The sequence below is a fragment of the Pleuronectes platessa genome, chromosome 4 (genome assembly GCF_947347685.1).
Source record: "Pleuronectes platessa chromosome 4, fPlePla1.1, whole genome shotgun sequence".
NCBI lineage: Eukaryota > Metazoa > Chordata > Actinopteri > Pleuronectiformes > Pleuronectidae > Pleuronectes > Pleuronectes platessa.
Window position 1 is genome coordinate 13,918,859 of NC_070629.1, and position 18,833 is coordinate 13,937,691.

General features: G+C 43.0%; 1 protein-coding gene across 2 annotated transcripts; it reads left to right on the top strand.

Annotated features, from left to right (window-relative positions):
* Positions 1-117: 117 nt before the first annotated feature.
* abhd17b (abhydrolase domain containing 17B, depalmitoylase) lies at positions 118-17,332 on the top strand. 2 transcript variants are annotated; one of them, XR_008338414.1, is made up of 5 exons: positions 118-566; positions 4,812-5,288; positions 13,703-13,882; positions 14,867-16,667; positions 16,725-17,332. XR_008338414.1 is itself a non-coding variant. In XM_053421872.1 (4 exons), exons 2-4 carry the CDS (start codon positions 4,822-4,824, stop codon positions 15,084-15,086), a joined length of 867 nt encoding a protein of 288 aa, XP_053277847.1. In that variant the 5' UTR covers positions 118-566; positions 4,812-4,821; the 3' UTR covers positions 15,087-17,332. The 2 variants fall into 2 exon arrangements, 1 of the variants encoding a protein (XP_053277847.1); XM_053421872.1 differs by having other exon boundaries at positions 14,867-17,332.
* The last annotated feature ends 1,501 nt before the right edge of the window (positions 17,333-18,833 follow it).

Genomic DNA, 18,833 nt, shown 5'->3' on the forward strand with positions numbered 1-18,833 from the left:
GTTCTTCTCTGCGTCAATCAACGTATGAGTCAACCAGACACGGCCTATAAAGTCCCACACCTATTTATCATTGGTCAGTTTGTTTCCTGAACCTTTTTCCTATTGGTTCTTGTAGCCGTCAAGCACCGCCCCCTTATCTCCTCGAGTCAGGACAACAAGCAGCAGGGTGATTTCCACAGCCGACGCGGGGATGTTCCTGAGCGGATGTTAACACCGTGACTCTGTGTGGTTCATGTCGCTGCTGACTTGTACGGACTCCAACGTTTCCCCCGAGTCGGCCTCGCTGTCATCCAGGACCGTCTATTGAGGGAGCCGAGCGGAGGACCGACACTTCAGCCCCGGACCGGAGGAGGAGCCGCTACCAGCTAACAGAGACTCCCAGTTGTGGTGGATCAGTAAACACCGGGCGGAGGAACGAGGAACGATCATCTGGTCGAGGACAGCCGCGTCCAGAGGAGATAAGTCCAGTTGTCCCGGTGCCAGGAAAGCGTCTGTGACCACGGCGGCCGACACTGTCACGTCCGAACCGAAAGGAAAAACGAAAGCGGCGTCCAGCCTCCATCCAGGTAATGTTGTCATCCGCTCGCTGTTCAGGAGAAACACACACACATACATACACACACACACACACACACACACACACACACACACACACACACACACACCCTTCCTCGATTAGTGTCGCGGGTTAATTGGCCCGTCATTGAAAACCGCGTAGCCTCTGGAAATGAAACATCCAGACACCAACCGCAGCCTTGAGTCAGTGTAATCTCCCTATTACTTTACCACCATTTTACAATAAATTGCTGCGGGGCTCAAGCCTCCATGGCCGCAGGATTATGGGCTATTTTGGGGGGATATGGGAAGCAAATGGGGTCCGATGTGTGCTTGGCTGTTACACGCTCCTTATATGATGTCACATCATATTGTGCAACATGGACTCCTAGAAATGCATTCACCCGGAATCATATCAGGTCCAACCAGTTTATTGATATGAATAGGCACATGGAGTCACGTGTGTGTAAGTTAGGTGAGATGTGGGTTTAGTGCATCTGCAGGGCCTCACTGCTGGTAGTCCAGTGTTCTTGTTTAACTGCACCATGAAGACATATGTCCATTCAAAACCAAACCCATCACAAGGTTGTTGGGGAGGAAAAAATGTAAATTAGGAGAGTGATACACAAATATTATCAGACACCATGAATGTGCAGCTATCGGCTCGGGGGGAGTGAGTGAAATTCAGCATGCGAGATGAATCCTGAGGATGAAGGTCACCACACATTCTAGGTTAAATCTGAAGCTCCAAGTGGCCAGAGGTCAATGACTGAAGGAGGGAGACAGGCAGCAGCTGTCTGGGTCATTCATCGATCATCCACATGACAACAGAAATACTCAAATAAATATATGGACAAGGCTCCATAGTCTGAGATCTAACTTGAGTTTTTGGTACAAGCCAAACATTGCACACCAGTATTATAAGTAAATTCTGGGAGTCCAATACTGAGTCCGCCATGCTTGACGTAGGCTGAAATTTCACAATGGTCTTTAAAAGTCTTAATTCTAATGAGTTAATCTGCAGAAGCCCTGCAGTAGAAACATTTCCATCTCTTCGTTAAAGATGTGGAGGCTGCATCATGTTTTTGGATGCTTTCCTGCAGCACAACCTGAAAAGCTTTAGGAGGCTAAAATGAAAGAAACCTTGCAGGTATATCCTTGAGAAAATAGGTGGCTACTAGGGAGAAGGGTTACCTTCCTGCTAGATACAGTGCCTTGCATAAGTATTCACCCCCCTTGGACTTTTTCCCATTATGTACGGTTACTAACTGGAATTCAAATAGACTTAAATAAACTTTTTCCCGTTTGATCAACAAAACATGCATAGTACTTTGGAGGTGCAAAATAAATTTTATTGTGACACAAACAATAATGAGAACAAAAAAGTTGACATCTGTTGGGTGCATAAGTATTCACCCCCCTGTGTCAATACTTGGTAGAACCCCCTTTTGCTGCAATTACAGCTGCAAGTCTTTTGGGGTATGTCTCTACCAGCTTTGCACATCTAGAGATGGAAAGGTTTGTCCATTCTTCTTGGCAAAAAAGATGAAGCTCAGTCAGATTGGATGGAGACCGTCTGTGAACCGCAATCTTCAAGTCTTGCCATAGATTCTCTATTGGATTGAGGTCTGGGCTTTGACTGGGCCATTTTAAGACATTAAAATTCTTTAATCCAAACCATTCCTTTGTAGCTCTGGCTGTATGTTTAGGGTCATTGTCCTGCTGGAAGATGAACCTCCGCCCCAGTCTCAAGTCTTTTGCAGACTGCATCAGATTTTCTTCAAGGATTTCCCTGTATTTGGCTCCATCCATCTTTCCCTCTATTCTGACCAGTTTCCCTGTACCTGCTGAAGAGAAGCATCCCCACAGCATGATGCTACCACCACCATGTTTCACTGTTGGGATGGTGTGCTCAGGGTGATGGGCAGTGTTGGGTTTTCGCCACACATAGCGTTTTGCATTGAGGCCAAAAAGTTCAATTTTGGTCTCATCTGACCAGAGCACCTTCTTCCACATGTTTGCTGTGTCTCCCACATGGCTTCTGGCAAACTCCAAATGGGATTTTTTATGGATCCCTTTCTACAATGGCGTTCTTCTTGCCACTCTTCCATAAAGGCCAGATTTGTGGAGTAGACGACTAATAGTTGTCCTGTGGACAATCTCCCACCTCAGCTGTGGATCTCTGCAACTCCTCCAGAGTAACCATGGGCCTCCTGGTTGCTTCTCTGATTAATTTTCTCCTTGTCCGACTCTTCAGTTTGGGTGGACGGCCTCCTCTTGGTAGGTTTGCGGTTGTGCCATATTCTTTCCATTTTCTTATGATGGATTTTATGGTGCTCAGAGAGATGTTCAAAGCTCTGGATATTTTTTTATAACCTAACCCTGCTTCATATTTCTCCACAACTTTATCCCTGACCTGTTTGGTGAGCTCCTTGGTCTTCATGATGCTGTTTGTTCAGTAATGATCTCCAACAAACTCTGAGTCCGTCACAGAACAGGTGTATTTATACTGAGATTAAATTGCAGACAGGTGGACCCTATTTACCAATTATGTGACCTGCAAATGTGACTTGTGAATGCAATTGGTCGCACCAGATCTTTGTTAGGGGTTTCACAGTAAAGGGGGTGAATACATATGCACTCAACACTTTTCAGATTTTTATTTGTAAATAATTGTGAAATCCATGTAATATTTCCCCCCACTTCCAAATGATGCACTATTTTGTGTTGGTCCATTACATAAACTCACGTTGAACTAAATTTTAATCTGTGGTTATACCATGACAAAATGTAGAAAAGTCCAAAGGGGGTGAATACTTATGCAAGGCACTGTACCTGCTCCTCACATTAATAACAATAATAACTTGGATTTATATAATCTGAAGGGTTTCAAATGTGCATTTCAATTACGTGCAAACCAATATTCTGGTATTAACCTGATTAAGTCAATCGCCTGAATGACGCACTGCCATGTAAAGAGCTTATTTTCTGATTACCTAAACCCGAATAAGGTCATACACGGAATAAGCAAAAATGTCAACTAATACATGCGGAGTACTCTGAGCTAAGTCGCATTATGTACACAAAACAAGTATATGTCTGAATAGCATTATAACGTCCTATTGGAGTTTTCATAGCAATTGGCAACATCATCATCTACCAACTGCTTGATGACAATTGCCCTGGATTTGAGTGTAAAAAACTGTAGGACATATGTGGACTTGAGTCCTAGTCAGGCAATGCTCTATAATATTTAAACAGGAATTTGAATGGTATATTTTATTAGCAACACCATAATCGAAATAATATCTTATTCAGAATAAGGTCAATAGACTGAATATTGCTCTTCATGTAAATGTAGTCACTGATGGTGTCATATCGGTCAAGTCTAGACCTCAGGCTAATCAAGTATCTATGGCAGGAATTGAAATGAAGTGGACCCAATTAAACTTGACAGGTTGGAAGAAAAAGTGCTTTGTATTGCGGGGATACAGTCGTGTTCACATAGACTAATTGATGTATTTGCAGGGTTGAAATAGCAGGATGTAATGTCTGTCTTCTAGCACCTACACCTCTACACATTGTCATAACCTGCCATTATGATCACCCTATTCAAAAACACTAAATGAGTCCAATTTCAAAGTGAAACCAAGGGATACATTTAAAGCATACTCAACGTTTTGTTTATCCTGACCAACCAGTGTCACCAAAACAAGCTCTGCTGACATCTCCAGTGCTGGCTACTGCATTTCCAAAAGCACCTGGGATATCTCAGCGGTAGCCTTAGGTCCAGGTGCTGGATGGAACAACAAGGTCTTTTAAGTCTGAGTGGTTTTGGAGCCTCGCGGCAGAATGAGTACAAACCCTCAATTGGGGTCAGGACTATATTTTCTTATTATCCTGGGTGAAGAGAGCCATGCGTTCTGGTGAAGAGAATTGATGGTGTACCCTTTTTTTTAAAGACAGCAGCCTGGCCTTAGCCCTAAATTCTGTAAACCCCTGGGGGTGTTTGTATTCTGAGAAAGAACATAATCCACAAGCTGTATGGCACGAATTTGCTCTTGTGGTGTTTTCCTTGTGATCAGTCTGCAGCGGATCTAGTCACAAATTACAGTTGTCTGAGACAACCCAGATATAGTTGATGAGATTAGATCTGTTTTTCCCATTCTCTGTTCTTGAAGGACATTTTTTGATTTAATTCAGTAATGAAGTTTGTCTGCTTCTGTTTTAACTGTCCTCTCCCTCTCTTGCCACAGTTTGTTGAGGATGAATCACTTATCCCTCAGTGAGCTATGCTGCTTGTTCTGCTGTCCACCATGCCCCAGTAAGATCGCCTCCAAGCTGGCCTTCCTGCCCCCGGAGCCCACCTACAGCCTCATGTGCGACGAGAGCGGCAGCAAATGGACGCTGCACCTCTCTGAGCGCGCCGACTGGCAGTACTCGGCCCGTGAGAAGGACGCCATCGAGTGTTTCATGACGCGCACCTCAAGAGGGAACCGCATTGCCTGCATGTTTGTCCGCTGCTCTCCCAGCGCCAAGTACACTCTATTATTCTCCCACGGAAACGCAGTGGATTTGGGCCAGATGAGCAGCTTCTACATCGGCCTTGGCTCGCGGATCAACTGCAACGTCTTCTCGTACGACTACTCGGGTTACGGGGCCAGTTCTGGGAAGCCCTCAGAGAAGAACCTGTATGCTGATGTAGACGCCGCCTGGCAGGCCCTCCGGTCAAGGTAAGGAGAGATGATGATGAATTAAGAGGGGATGAGGGTAACCGTGCACGAGGGGAAGAAAAGAGTTATCGATTAGTTGTGGTGAATGCTGATATTAGAGCAACTTAATAGCATACAGAGGCTGTAATTGATTTATAATGGACTGGAGACTCAAGCCTCACAAATGTGGCTACTCTGTACCAAACAGCATCTATACTTTGGAGTAAAATAAATCTTAATGGTGACAAACATAAGGCATCGCATGAATTTAACTTGGTAACTTGTTCATGAAACACTTTTTGTCTTATTTGTTGAAATCCTCTTTAGGTCCCAATAGCCATCATTAAATGGTCATCAAAAAAATAAATAAAAGAAGCAGGTCTGTGGCCCTCAAAGGACAATGATAAACACAACCTATCACTTATTTCAGGCCAAATTAAATGATTGGCTGGCGTATCTGTCCGGCAACAACCGAATTTTCTTTCTGTGTGCTCCCCCGCCTGTACTCTCACTGAGCATGCGCATTCTAGCATTTGACGAGAGGGCCGATTGGAAGGGGTGTATCAGTGGCTTTTCCAGGATTACCAACCCCAGCTCTAATGGGGAAGGGAAGTAGCATATCCCCAAAAAGCAGGCAGAAACATTATAACCTTTAATCCTATAATTTGGAAGATCATAGTTCAACTTCTATCCTGATTTGTTGTTGTGATTTTTCCTTTGGATATTTAAAGTCACAAAGTATGCTGTAAGCATTGTGAACAGCCAAGAGAGAATCATATCAACAATCAACTTTGCAAACTTATCGTGTGAAAGTCGGCAGAAATGCAGGAGTTTCACGCTTAAATGAGAGCCACTGACATCAAAACAGATTTAAAGAAAAATCCAAGCAAGCCTGCCTGAAATATCCCAGGCACACAAAGACATAATAAGAGGATTTGAAGACTACAGAGTGAGCCAAGTGGAGGCATGATCAGTATTCATAATATCATCGTTGGTGATGTGGAGGAAAGAAAGTTCAGTAGCAGTGACTTGATGTTTTTGTAGGCGATTTATAAGGCGCATGGTTTCTATGCTTACGCCGGCCCACAATCTGTAGGTGTGAGTGGGTTCTCTCCTGCATGTTTGTGTTCTGCAGTCTATTAACAGACTATCAGTGTACTGATTATCAGCAGCCGACATTCGACTCCTATTGGCAGTATCTGTATATTCCTTTATCAGTATCTGTGAATTTCTTTAGCTGATGAAACTGAATAATAAAGCTTATTCAGCGCTTCTTTTTACAATCACAGTATTATTCCACACCGTATCTTTGTAATGATAATGATATAAGCACGTTTTTTTTACAGTGCAGAGGGCCTAGAGGAATTAGCTGTTTACATTTACACTACAATTATATATCTTTATTGCATTATTGAAAAATAGATTCACAAGAAAAAACAATACTTAAACAAATGTAATTACTTTCACGATCCTGTTTCCATTTTAAATACATTTTCTCAGCTTCAATCCCTAATGTGAAGGCCTCACAGAAGAGATAAGGTGTTCCTGAATGTAAACAATGTTCATCAGTCCATCCGTCTTACCTCACTTCCCACACTTCCTTCCGTCTACACTTAAGACCTGGGACGTCTCTCGTCATCGCCTCCTTTTGACCTTTTGTAACACCACAGACATTACACTCTGTGTCTTTGGTGCTGGATTGCCAAGAGAGCGTCTGTATTTGGGTCTCACAAACATTCAGTACATAAACGTGTAAAGAGCTGAAACTGTGTAATTGTGTAAACATTGGCTCCAACCGACTTCTCAAATTTTGAATGACAGTAAATGAAAGGAAAAGCCCTGAGGGTTCATGCACTCCATGAACGTACGTTGTATATTAGCTATCATTGTTAGTTGCAGCCTTATACACACATGCGTTCAAGGCGGATGGTAGTGCCATGCAACTGTTTGGATCAGGAACAGGATGTGGAGAGGAGTGCACAGTGTTAATCAGTGTAAATAAGTGATAACATATTTGGCCGTTTTTGTTTGTCGATGTGGGAGAAATAAAAATTTCATCCAGTAGGTTGCTTCTGTATACTTCCTGCTGCAAGACAAACAAATGACGAAGAGAGGAGAGGGAGATTGTTTGCTTAGGAAAAATAAAAAGGCCGGAAGAAAACACCCGGAGCAGTGTAAATCCGTCACAAAGAAGAGTAAACCAGGCTTCTAGTGGGGCATGCTCTCCTGTGTCAAAGCTGATGTGTATGTGTGTGTGTTCTTTCTCTGCTAAATTAAGTTGTTGGGTCTGCAGAGATTTCAAAGTGCTGATGAATAATTTTGGTACAGCCACCAGCAACTTAAAGTTACTGTTTCTTAGCTACTGACTTGTGCGGTAGATCTCTGTCAGCACTTCTCTTCCACTTGACACTATCAACTCCTCACTGAGTGGCCTTCTGTAAATAAGAACCTTTAAATGAGGAAGCAGGCAAGTTAAACAGGAAACCCTCGATCATAAAGATTCTACATGCAGGAAAGTGGCCAGACTCTGACTGTGTATGGGGTATAATCAAATGCAGTAATTTACTGAGCGCTTTCTGTCACTGGTAATGCTTTCTTTGAAGAAGTGCTTCACATAGTTTTACCAAATGTTTGCTGTTTACCATAATGTGCACCGGACGGCTTGAACGGATTTGTCTATTTTATTCCTCTTGTTTTCATGACCAGCACAGAAATTAACTTTGAAATATCATTTAATCTGAGCAGAGTAAAACAGACGCTTGCTAATTATGCTTGCTGATTTGTGTGTGGAGCAGGATGTGGTAAACAATAATTCCCAGCATGAATTAAAACTGGAACGCACAACTTGATATGTGAGCTGAAATAGATTTGATGACCATTTGCATGGTGTGGCCCCTTGTCCCCGTCTGTCCTCTGGAAGACTGCAGGGAGGTAGTAGCTGTAAAAGGCTGTTTCTGTAAATCAGCTGACTTATAAAAAAAAAGAAACCGGCTGAGAAGGTATTAACAGTAAATCAGACACTGTATCATGTGGCTGTTGGTTAATCAGGAAAGAAACCTCTTCAAAGTCGGATAAGAGGCTTACAGGAATAAGGAAATAAGTAGATATTCAAGAAGCTGGTCCCATGGTTGGCAGTCACACAGCACTGCAGGACCCGGTTTCCTCTAGCTCTCCCGTCAAGACGAGTTGACATCAGTTTCATGTCTGAGTGCTTGCTGTTCTTTCACAGCTGTGCTTTGCCGTGCGTTCTACATGTTGTAATTAAGCTGTCTATGAGCAATGATTCCGAGTCGTTAATAAATCGTTAGATATCTGTAATATGGGCCAGAGTTCAGGAGCAGCTCATGAGATAATAATGTGATTCAAAGCTATTTAGCTTTTGTTTATTCTTCTTACTGAAGTCAGTTTCTCTGTGACAGTGGATGAAGTGTGTCGAGTGTCCTTTCTGGATACTGTATGCCACAGAGAGAAAAGATGCAGGACATTGCTTTGTTTAGAGCCAACCTAAACATAAAGTATATGAAAAGACCCAGATTATCATATATGTGCAGGACAATCTACTCTTTTCACTTAAATTGAAACATGGAATATTACAATGAGACCATATGTTAGTCCCTAAACCTATTCTGCTTGTCTTCAATCACCAACAACAACAACAACCCTTTAATGACAGTGTCTCACTGTCTGTGTTTTCCTGTTTAGTGACGCTGTGCTTTGGGCTTCAAACCCTCCACATTCTATCACCTCAACAAGCACTTCATGTTCACAATGATCCGGTGCTTCAACTTGTTTTATCTTGTGCAAAGACTGCTGAAAGTTTGAAAGGATGTTTCACAACACCTCAGGGCTACTTAAGAGTTAATATCTACGATCAAAATGGGGATCGGGGAACGGGCATGATATATTTTTGGACTGGCATAGGCTACTTCTCCACTTTTACATGGACATGAATTGTGAACTTAAAAAGCCCCAAAACACACAAGTATATTATTGTATATTATCATAAATTTTCTGACTTTTTGACTTGGCTGTCAGTGTCAGTGTTTTGAGAGCTGTGCCATTCCTATAATTGACTGCCTGTCTGATAAAGAGGTTACAGACCAGCCTTTTGACCCAGCCAAACGTAAATCAAATAAAATTGTGTTTATCACATCAAAAGGCATCTCTGCCTCGCATTAGTCTGCTGCCCATGGCCCTCGTACATCCCTCGTGTTAGACCAGGCAGAGTCTGAAGAGGGCGGCTCTCGCTCTCTGATTGTCGATCTGTGTCTGGGTCTTTTCTTTCTCGGATCATTTGGCACTTTGAACACAACCGATCCTGACTTCCTCTGCTTCTCTTTTTGTGTCACTCAATCTTTTTCCCTGTTTTTGACTTCAGCTGTCAGCCAGTTCAGCTTCTCCTGAGTGTTGACTCATTTATGTAGGCTTCTTTCTCTGCACTCCAGTCATATAACATAGCAACCACGGCCCACCCGTCACTATAACAATCTTACCACACAATTGCTCAAACCAACACACACACACACACACACACTCTCCTCATGCGTTCTTTTCTCAAGCCAAGGATGAGGCACTCCCTTCACCTGAGCAGGGAACGGGTCAGGTGATTCAGCTCTATGAGTCAGCGGGTTTACACATTAACACACACACACACACACAGCCTCTGTTATCATGCAAAGTATTAATATTAGAAAGGAATGAAAAAGGAACACTTAATGGACTTTAGAGTGATCAAGCTGGTGAAAGCAGTTAGCCCACTTCCTCTTTGTTTGTTTGTGTGTGTGTGTGTGTGTGTGTGTGTGTGTGTGTGTGTGTGTGTGTGTGTGTGTGTGTGTGTGTGTGTGTGTGTGTGTGTGTGTGTGTGTGTGTGTGTGTGTGTGTGTGTGTGTGTGTGTGTGTGTGTGTGTGTGTGTGTGTGTGTGTGTGTGTGTGTGTGTGTGTGTGTGTGTTCTCCACTAAGGAAAGGCACCTCTTCATTTCCCTCGGAGGTGTTGGTGAGCCAGCAGTCAATCCTGCTCCCCTAATATTGAGCTGTAGCCTAGCAACCAATTTTCAAATGAGCTTTCAGACTGAGGTCTTCTGTGGCCGACAAACAGGAAAAACCAGTACCTTCCTGGGGGGGGGGGGGGAATCTGATTGATTCAAACAAATCGCCATATGTCAAACTCTCATGGCAACACACAATGTAGTTAGGTGTTTACTTCTCGCTCTGCTTGAAATGTCGGAGACTATTGGCCTGATGAAGGGTGTCGACAAAGGCCAATGTGCCTGTTATGTCAGATGGGTGGAGTCCCGTCATTCTCCTGACTTGTACATATTGTCCTCTCATCTGAATATTTATTTCAGTTTTATCTCAAATCTGTGTGATCATTGAGCCATAAATGGAGATTAAATGTTGCGTAAGGGTTTTGTTATCTGAAAAGGTTGAGTATTCAATGGATTTGAAGATGCACTGTAGCGCTTCAGTGGAGGATCCCCCCGCTGTAGTACAGATGGTACTCTGATCTGTGAAGCATGCTTGTACATATGTTCAGGATGTCCTAAAATATCTATTCGTCATAGTGAGGGCTATGGAATTAGAATAATTTTGTCTTCAGGGAGCAAGAGGTGGGCAGCCAAGAGGGAGCAGGAGACAGAACAGGGGGAGGAGGGAGGATGAGATGCATAATAGATTGGATTTGTGTCAGGAGTTTAAATTGATGAAGGTCTGGGGGAGGGGTGTAACCATGGTGCATGGCTGGCTATGGTTAGTTGAGATCCATTCAAGCTGAAAGGCAATGGAGCAAATTGTAGACCAGTGATAGCCGTTTCAGGCGGTGGGGGTGTGTGCGTCTTGTGTGGAGCTGGGTCACTCAGAGCCCGTCATAGTGTCTTTATAAGAGCGGTGATTGTCCTCCTCTGTGCACAGCCTTTCCTGAATGTGTGAGAAAAAGCCACAGGAATTCATCCAACAGTACAGAGTAAAAGGGATAGGATAGTGTTGAGGAAGCTTGTTGCAAGTGGAAGATCACAGGTTCAAGCCTTTTTCATTGTTATTTGTGGCCTCTAGTAAAACGCTCCTCCATGCATTTCCATAGACCAGATTTAAATGTTGGACTCAAATGCTGATGAACAGAATAATGTCTCTGACCCAGCAAAGAAGTGAACCAAAAAGTTGAGGCTAGCTTGAGCTAGTTTGAGATATTAAATATGTTGTTTAACCTTGAAACATGGTCCTGTGGCCCCTCCTTACTATCCATTGAGGGATCTCTGAAATAAAAAGTTGGTCAGACTCTGTGTTTATATGACTTCTGAACCTGGATCACAGCAGTACACCATATTGTAAATCAGCATTTGAGCTGTGACTTCAGAGGAAAGGGCTCTGCCTGAATATGGTGGCCTTGCCAAGTTAGGTTCTCTTCCCATCTAATATCAATAGACCCGAAGACTAACCTGTCAAATAGCTTTCAGTTTACCCTCTCTTCATTGACATTGGTGATATAACTTTACAGTGTTGGGACATCCGTGTGTCTGCGTCTTAAGATTGGCCAGCCCTTCGTGGTGTGATATGTTGAAGAACATCGAGCAGATAAGCCAAAAGGAGATAGACGCTAACAACACGTGGTTATAAAGGGTAAGAGCAGATAAAGGTCTAGGTGAAACATTTGGAAGATTACAGTAAACAACCAACGCACTGTGATGACAACATTGAATCGACGATCAAATGCTGCCCTTTATAAGTGATGAGTAAGTGAATTCGGCAAATGGCCCTCGTGTACCTAGCAGGTTCATTTCCAGGAGTCATCTCAGTTTGCTCGACATCCTCAGTTATTTACAAAACCAGTTATCTTTTCTGTTGGCTTCCGGCGAACCTCTTCCAAATTCTACTTTCAGTGATACGCTTTCTGTTTCAAATCGTGGCTCATACTCAGAAACCCTTGAGGCCTTTTTAAGGTCCTGAGAAAAAAGCTTTCACACAAACCACACTAGACAAAGGTGGAGTCTACGTTAGAAAAGCATACTGCCATTGACATGCAAAGCGGGGAAGTTGTTTGTGACGGATTTGGTTCCCGGACAGGCCGGCTCAGAAAAGAGCTGTGTTTTTTTTTTTTATGGGTTCAAACTGAAGAAGACTGCTACTGCCCTTCATCTCCTTTAGACTATGTTGTACCATTAAGATGGGCAATACATTTTGAACATGATTCATACAACAGCCATCCTAGAGATTTAAAGTTGCTGTTAACGGTGTCGCACCAACAGCCTGCAGTCACTTTCCCATGCCGTGCCAGTGTTAACACCCTTATTTATACTCGGTTAAGGCCAGCTGACACGCCAACGGTAGACAGATCCTATATTCCGGCTGTCTACAATCGAGACTGTGTGTGTGTGTGTGTTCATTTTCATGTTGTGTCTGAAGTGGACGTGGCTGCACTTAAGTTACGTATACTGACCTTTATAGCAATAGCTCTTCAATACTGCAGATTCTTCCAGATCCTTGCGAAGGTTGTGTTGTGTGTGTGCACGTGCGCTCCTAAATATAATAATCTATTTCAGCGGTGTAGAGTGATGTCAGACTTTGGGGCTCATGCATTGCTCATCACTGTGTATCATAGGCGTGTAATGTCAGTGTCCTATTTTTTAATAATAGACTTGAGCAGCGATTTAGTCAGACTGGTTGTAGCTGTTTACTACGCGGCGGCACAGACAGTGATGTAGTGTGCTCAGGCCCGGCTTCTGGTCGTCAGCTGACTTGCTCACTTGCTAGACTGCGTCACATTCTCCATAATCGGTTGTGGAATGTCGTCTCCTCCATTTTTCTCCCCCTCTCTCTCTGGATTTTTGGTTCTCGCTCAGCCTCAGTTCAGTATCAGTATCAGCCTCTTTTTTTTTTTTGCTCCCGCTCAGCTTGATTTCCTCTAATTCTCCCTCCGCCCTCCTGAATCACAAGACCTCAGCGGTGGTTGTCTGTGCTGGGAAAAGCAGCAGAAAGCAACTCAGCCTGGACTGTATCACTGATCTCTGTGTGTATGTGTGCTTGTTTTGGGAGGCCCTATAATCGCTGAGTAATCGCTATGGCCTGACATTTCAGCCGATAATAAGTATGAGTAACTGCACACAGGTGCATGTTTGCTTATGGAGCATCACGTGGCACAAATCCAAGACTGATAGAGAGTGTGTCTGAATATAGTTCCTGTGTGATGGGTATGAATCAGAATTTACTTGGACAAGTTTCCCTTTTCCTATGAAAAGCCTTTAAAAAAAAAAAAAAAAACAACGAATGATTGTAGTATGAAATACAGAATCTGCCTCTCGATTTTGCCAGCCGTGTTTTTTTTAAATGAGCAGCATTAGGCACCTGCCAGCCTGACACTACACTAAATTTACCTGAATACGTCTGGTTACTGGTTGTGTACACATGGTGGCTGATTTTCTGATATTCTTTGTCCTCCTCGCAGGTATGGCATCCGTCCAGAGAGCGTCATCGTGTACGGCCAGAGCATTGGCACCGTGCCCTCAGTGGACCTGGCATCTCGCTATGAGAGCGCCGCTGTTGTCCTCCACTCCCCACTCACTTCAGGCATGAGAGTGGCCTTCCCCGACACCAAGAAGACCTACTGCTTCGACGCCTTCCCAAAGTGAGTGCAAACTGCACATCCACTGAAAATCACACAACGCACAGATAATTTATATGGGGTATGCATGCATTTCAAATGACAACTCTGCATTAGGAAATCAGGGAAAACACAAATATATTTAGGAGTGTTCATATTCTTAAAGTCTGTGTAAAGCAGTAAATGTTTCTGCACAATAGTCCCAAGCCAGATTTGAATGATTAGAGAAATTGAAAGGTAATGTTTAAAAATTATCAAAACAATAAGATGTATTCTCTATTGTGAAATACCGGGGGTTGTGTCTGCTAAAACCAAGGACAAGTGTTCCTGGTGAGCTTGTTTGGTCCACAAACTGGTTCATGTAACAGCTCTGAAAGGCCCAAAAGCACACACATATGTTAGTATTCATTTTAATCCCCCTAAGAAGGAGACTTATTTCTCAGTCCTTTTCCTTCACATACAAATCTAAATTTGTAAACACACAAGACAGCCATTTGTTGGCGGATGTGAACTGCACTTACTGTACTGACCCTGGAATAACATGATTAAGACCAGAGGAGGGAGATTTAGTTTGGCCCCTTTCAACAGCAATACTAGATTAACCATAAATCTCATTTGTCTCCACTTTTTAAAAGAATATATTATAGTATCAGGGCAGGGGTTACGCTAAGAATGGCTCCTAGTCATGAAGTCTGCTCCGTGTGATGTCAAACTGTACAATTTAATTCTAAAAAGTTCCCATATCTTTAGAAATAGCTTTCTAGCATATGTAGTGTGTTAAGACAGAAATCTCTTTACACTGACTCAAAGGACTCACAGCCTTCAAAATATTTTCAATCGCTCCCTCTAGTGGACAGTCAGCAAACCAGCTCTGCTCTCTTTCTATGTAAACAGTGTTGATCTTAAGAACAGCTCAAATCAGTCCCCGTCTTTTTTGTTTGTCACCATGTCTGTATTTTTATGAATCTCGACCTAACTCCCTGTTCCCTTTCTATTCTCACTTCAAAGCATCGACAAGATTTCCAAGGTAACGTCACCGGTGCTGGTGATTCACGGCACAGAGGACGAGGTCATCGACTTCTCCCACGGCCTGGCGCTGTATGAACGCTGCCAGCGCCCCGTGGAGCCGCTCTGGGTGGAGGGGGCCGGACACAACGACGTGGAGCTCTACGGACAGTACCTGGAGAGGCTCAAACAGTTTGTCGCCCACGAGCTTGTCAACTTGTAGAGGAGCTGAAGATGAGGGCGGAGAGGGAAGAAGAGAAAAGAGAAGAAAGCTGGTAGTTTCTAGGAAAGGTCGGATGATGGACAAGGAGTAGAAGCAGTAGAACTTTTTATCCCCGTGAAGTAACGCAGGTAGAAGTGTTGATCGTCTTTGTAGTTCTGACCTCCTGATGGCTGACTTCTCTCGTCAAACCCCTCTCCCGCTCAGAGCTCCAGGGGTCCCGGGCTCAGGACCTGTCCGTATCGTCCATTCCACATGCTGCAGCTGTGAACTTACAACTACACATTATTTAGTTATTTTCTTCGTTGTTGTTTTTGCTTCTTTTTTTTGTATCATGTTTAAAGTTGCACATCATGATAATGCGTGAATGAAAGAGGAAGCAGTCATGTGCACAGACAACATACCATGTGTATATGAAATATTGTAGTGTGTGTGTGTGTGTGTGTGTGGGGGGGGGGGGGGTTGTGTGTGTGAGTATGTTTGTGTCTCCCACATTCTTGCTGCCTTTTCGAGGAGGACGTGGTCCACAGTTGTTGCTGGAGACTTCTGGTCATCTTCTGAGGCTGTTGACGTTCAGAGAAATGGCCTTGCTTCAAGCTGGACTGGACCAGAAATATACCCGTCATAACAGTGCAGTCACCATGTTTTTTTTTTTTTTATTACTGTTTGCTATATATATTTTTTTATATTATACACGATATTTGCACGTCACAGCTGTCACTGAAGAACTGTACCAGACAAACTGACTTATCGCCTCGCTGTGCCAGTCTTGCCAAATGTTAAGTGTGATATATTCCAGAGGCTTAGCGTAGGTTCTGAAAATCCGGTTTAGAAACATCTCCAAAGCTCCGCTAACTGTCATTTAGCTAGCCGTCTTCAGTCCCAGAATGGTACAATGTCCTGTTACAGAGACGCAAAGCCCAGTGAGCAGCTCGTTCGCCAGTTAAGAGGCTGTAAGTCATTGACCAATAAAGAGTGGGATATTTCCTCACGTTGTGTTTTGAAACATTTCCACAGTTCTCTACTTCTGAGTTTACCTTGATGTTTTGTTGCAGTAAGATCAGTGTCATTACGATAGAGTGGTAAACTCCCATGCCTTCAGCAAAATGAAATCACAGACCTTGATATAGTATCTATTAAGAAGCCCAGTGTTGACAGTGTTATTTCTATCAAGTTAGATAACGTATGTAGGTGTTATTCTAGATCTTGTTTATGTACCTGAATCAGATCTTGTGTCTTTATATTATTAAAACATTTAACCACTCTGACAGAAGCTACCGGCCTGTGCCCTGCTCCAGAACTTCTACCACTAATGCCAATCAGGACTGAACGTGGTCAACGTAGCTGGTCCTGGTTTATTTTCAGTTCAGGAACTTGTTTAAAGATGACAGTGTTGTAATTTAAGTTATTGAGAAGCTTTTACGGCACTATATTTGAGGTGGAAATTAAAGGACACTCAACCGGGTGCTGTGAGAGTAAGCGGCTCAAAATGAAAGGCCTCCATCATGGAGAGAATGTTTTATTTTTTCTGTCTCCACAGTATTTCTGGAACCATTGTTGTCTGTTGATTTGCTGTTGAATTCTGTGTGAGGCTAAACAAAGCGTCCGCCAGCTGACGCCTCCATTAGGTCCACTGAAAAGGTAAATGTCACGCTGCATGCCACAAAAGGCTCCTTTGACACACTTAAAAACTGTATGGATCATTTTTCTCGTGGATATTTTTCATACTGTGTGGAGTAAAATATGGTCAAATGCTGTTTAATGACAATTAAACAACAAGCCAATTGGTGCTACTGTAAACCTTCAGGTCTATTCACTTGCAGAATGAGAGGAAATGATGACAGCTTGTCAGATTGATGAAAGATCAGGATCGGTAACTCATGTGTCACACAATGATCTGTTATGAAAACCACTGTTTCACAGCTCATTAGTCTTATAAACAGGGTTGTGCTTTCTTTTCACTTTGTAAATGATTTGTTTTTGTACTGGACATGCCATTTACATTTTTTTCCATCATCTCTCGACTGTATTTCTTATTTCTCTAACGACTATTAAAGACATGGGTAGGCCATCATTTCTGGCTTTTTTGGTGACCTTTGAACTGGTCGCCCCGACCAATCTCATCCTTGATTTGATTAGATTAATTTTGTACAGCGTATTTCAATACAGAAGGAACTTATATGTAATTACAATATTAATATAGTAATTCTAACATGGATAGAGAAAATAAAATGATATTTGAGAAGCAACCCAGTTTGTGAGTGAACTTTTGATTTCGGAGGGAAATATTTGTGCCTCTTCGTTTTTACATGTGTTTGTAGATGGAGAGGGATCTTTTTGTGCCAGGTGAAAAAAAGCTTGATCTTGCATGTTATTAAGATAATACAAATACAGTTTAATAGTGGAGTCTTCCTCCAGATGTGATGGGAACCTGCTCTTATTGTGATGGGGCAGAGCTCACAGGACAACAGAGAGCTGCTGTTGTGACTGTGACTTGGCTCCAACAAAGCAGGTTGATATTTATGTTCATCCCAGCCTACACTCCCTCCTTCAGGATGATAGTCATAAAGCAGCTCTTTCACATCTGGTATTCATTCCCTGTTCTTCTGATAAAACCTGATTTTAATGTCAAGTTTATGAATAGAGCCGGTGAGTGTAGTTTCACCATTTACCCTCGCGTGATTATGACTTAAAATGTGAGAGGGCACATGTCACACATCAGCACAAACAAATATTGTGGTTTTACTGTAGAACACATCTTCACTTTGATAATAGATCAAGTTCTACACATTGTATTTATGTGGCCCTGGAGAACAGAGTGGCACTTTGAATTAAAAACTTGTTTATTTTTATAAGCAGACTTAACAAAAAGGCCTAAATTGTTAACCTGAGACAAGAGGTCATCATAGCGGACGATGTTTGGATAATTCTTATGTAAAGAAATTTAAACTTTATCTGAGATTTGAGATCAATGTTCAGAATTCCCCAGACCTGATATCTGGTCTAGTGTGCACTGTCGGAGGTAATTTCTCCATCATACCAGCAGGCGGCGTTGTGTCGCAGGTTTAAGCCCCTCCCCTCAGTGAACGCCGCTCCAGTGCTCCTGGTGAGCCATTCATGACTCCTCGGAAATATCTCTTTCGTCAGAGATTTTAAGAGAAGGACGTGTCCCAAAGATGAGAAATGAAAAGACCTCATGATAACTCACATGAATTGGTTGATTTATCTAGTTTTTCATTCAGCTGCAGAATCACAGACAAAGTGTTCTGACTATGTTTGTCTTACTTATACTCTGTTTAGGTTTTAGAGAGAGAGAGAGACATCAGGATGTGCAATGGAAAAACAAAAGCAAGACACCCCCCACAAAGGAAATGGTTTTGCATGTGGTGTTCTCTCCTTATCCTTCAAGACTGGTTCGTCTCTAGTTTTGTGTTCTGCTAGTGTCCTTGTCACTACTGGTAGCATGTACCTGCAGCCCATCAGGTTACACAGATAGTCCAGCTCGTCCAGGAAGGCACATCCATAAGTGTGGACACAAGCAAGTTTGCTGTGTCTCCCAGCACAGTCTCAAGAGCATGGAGGAGATACCAGGAGACCAGACATTAAGCAAGGAGAGCTGAACAGAGCTGAACAGAGCTGTCATCAGCAGGACCAGTATCTTCTCCTTTGTGCGAGGAGGGACAGGAGCGGCACTGCCGGAGCCCAGCAAAATGACCTCCAGCAAGCTACTGGTGTGCATGTTTCTGACCA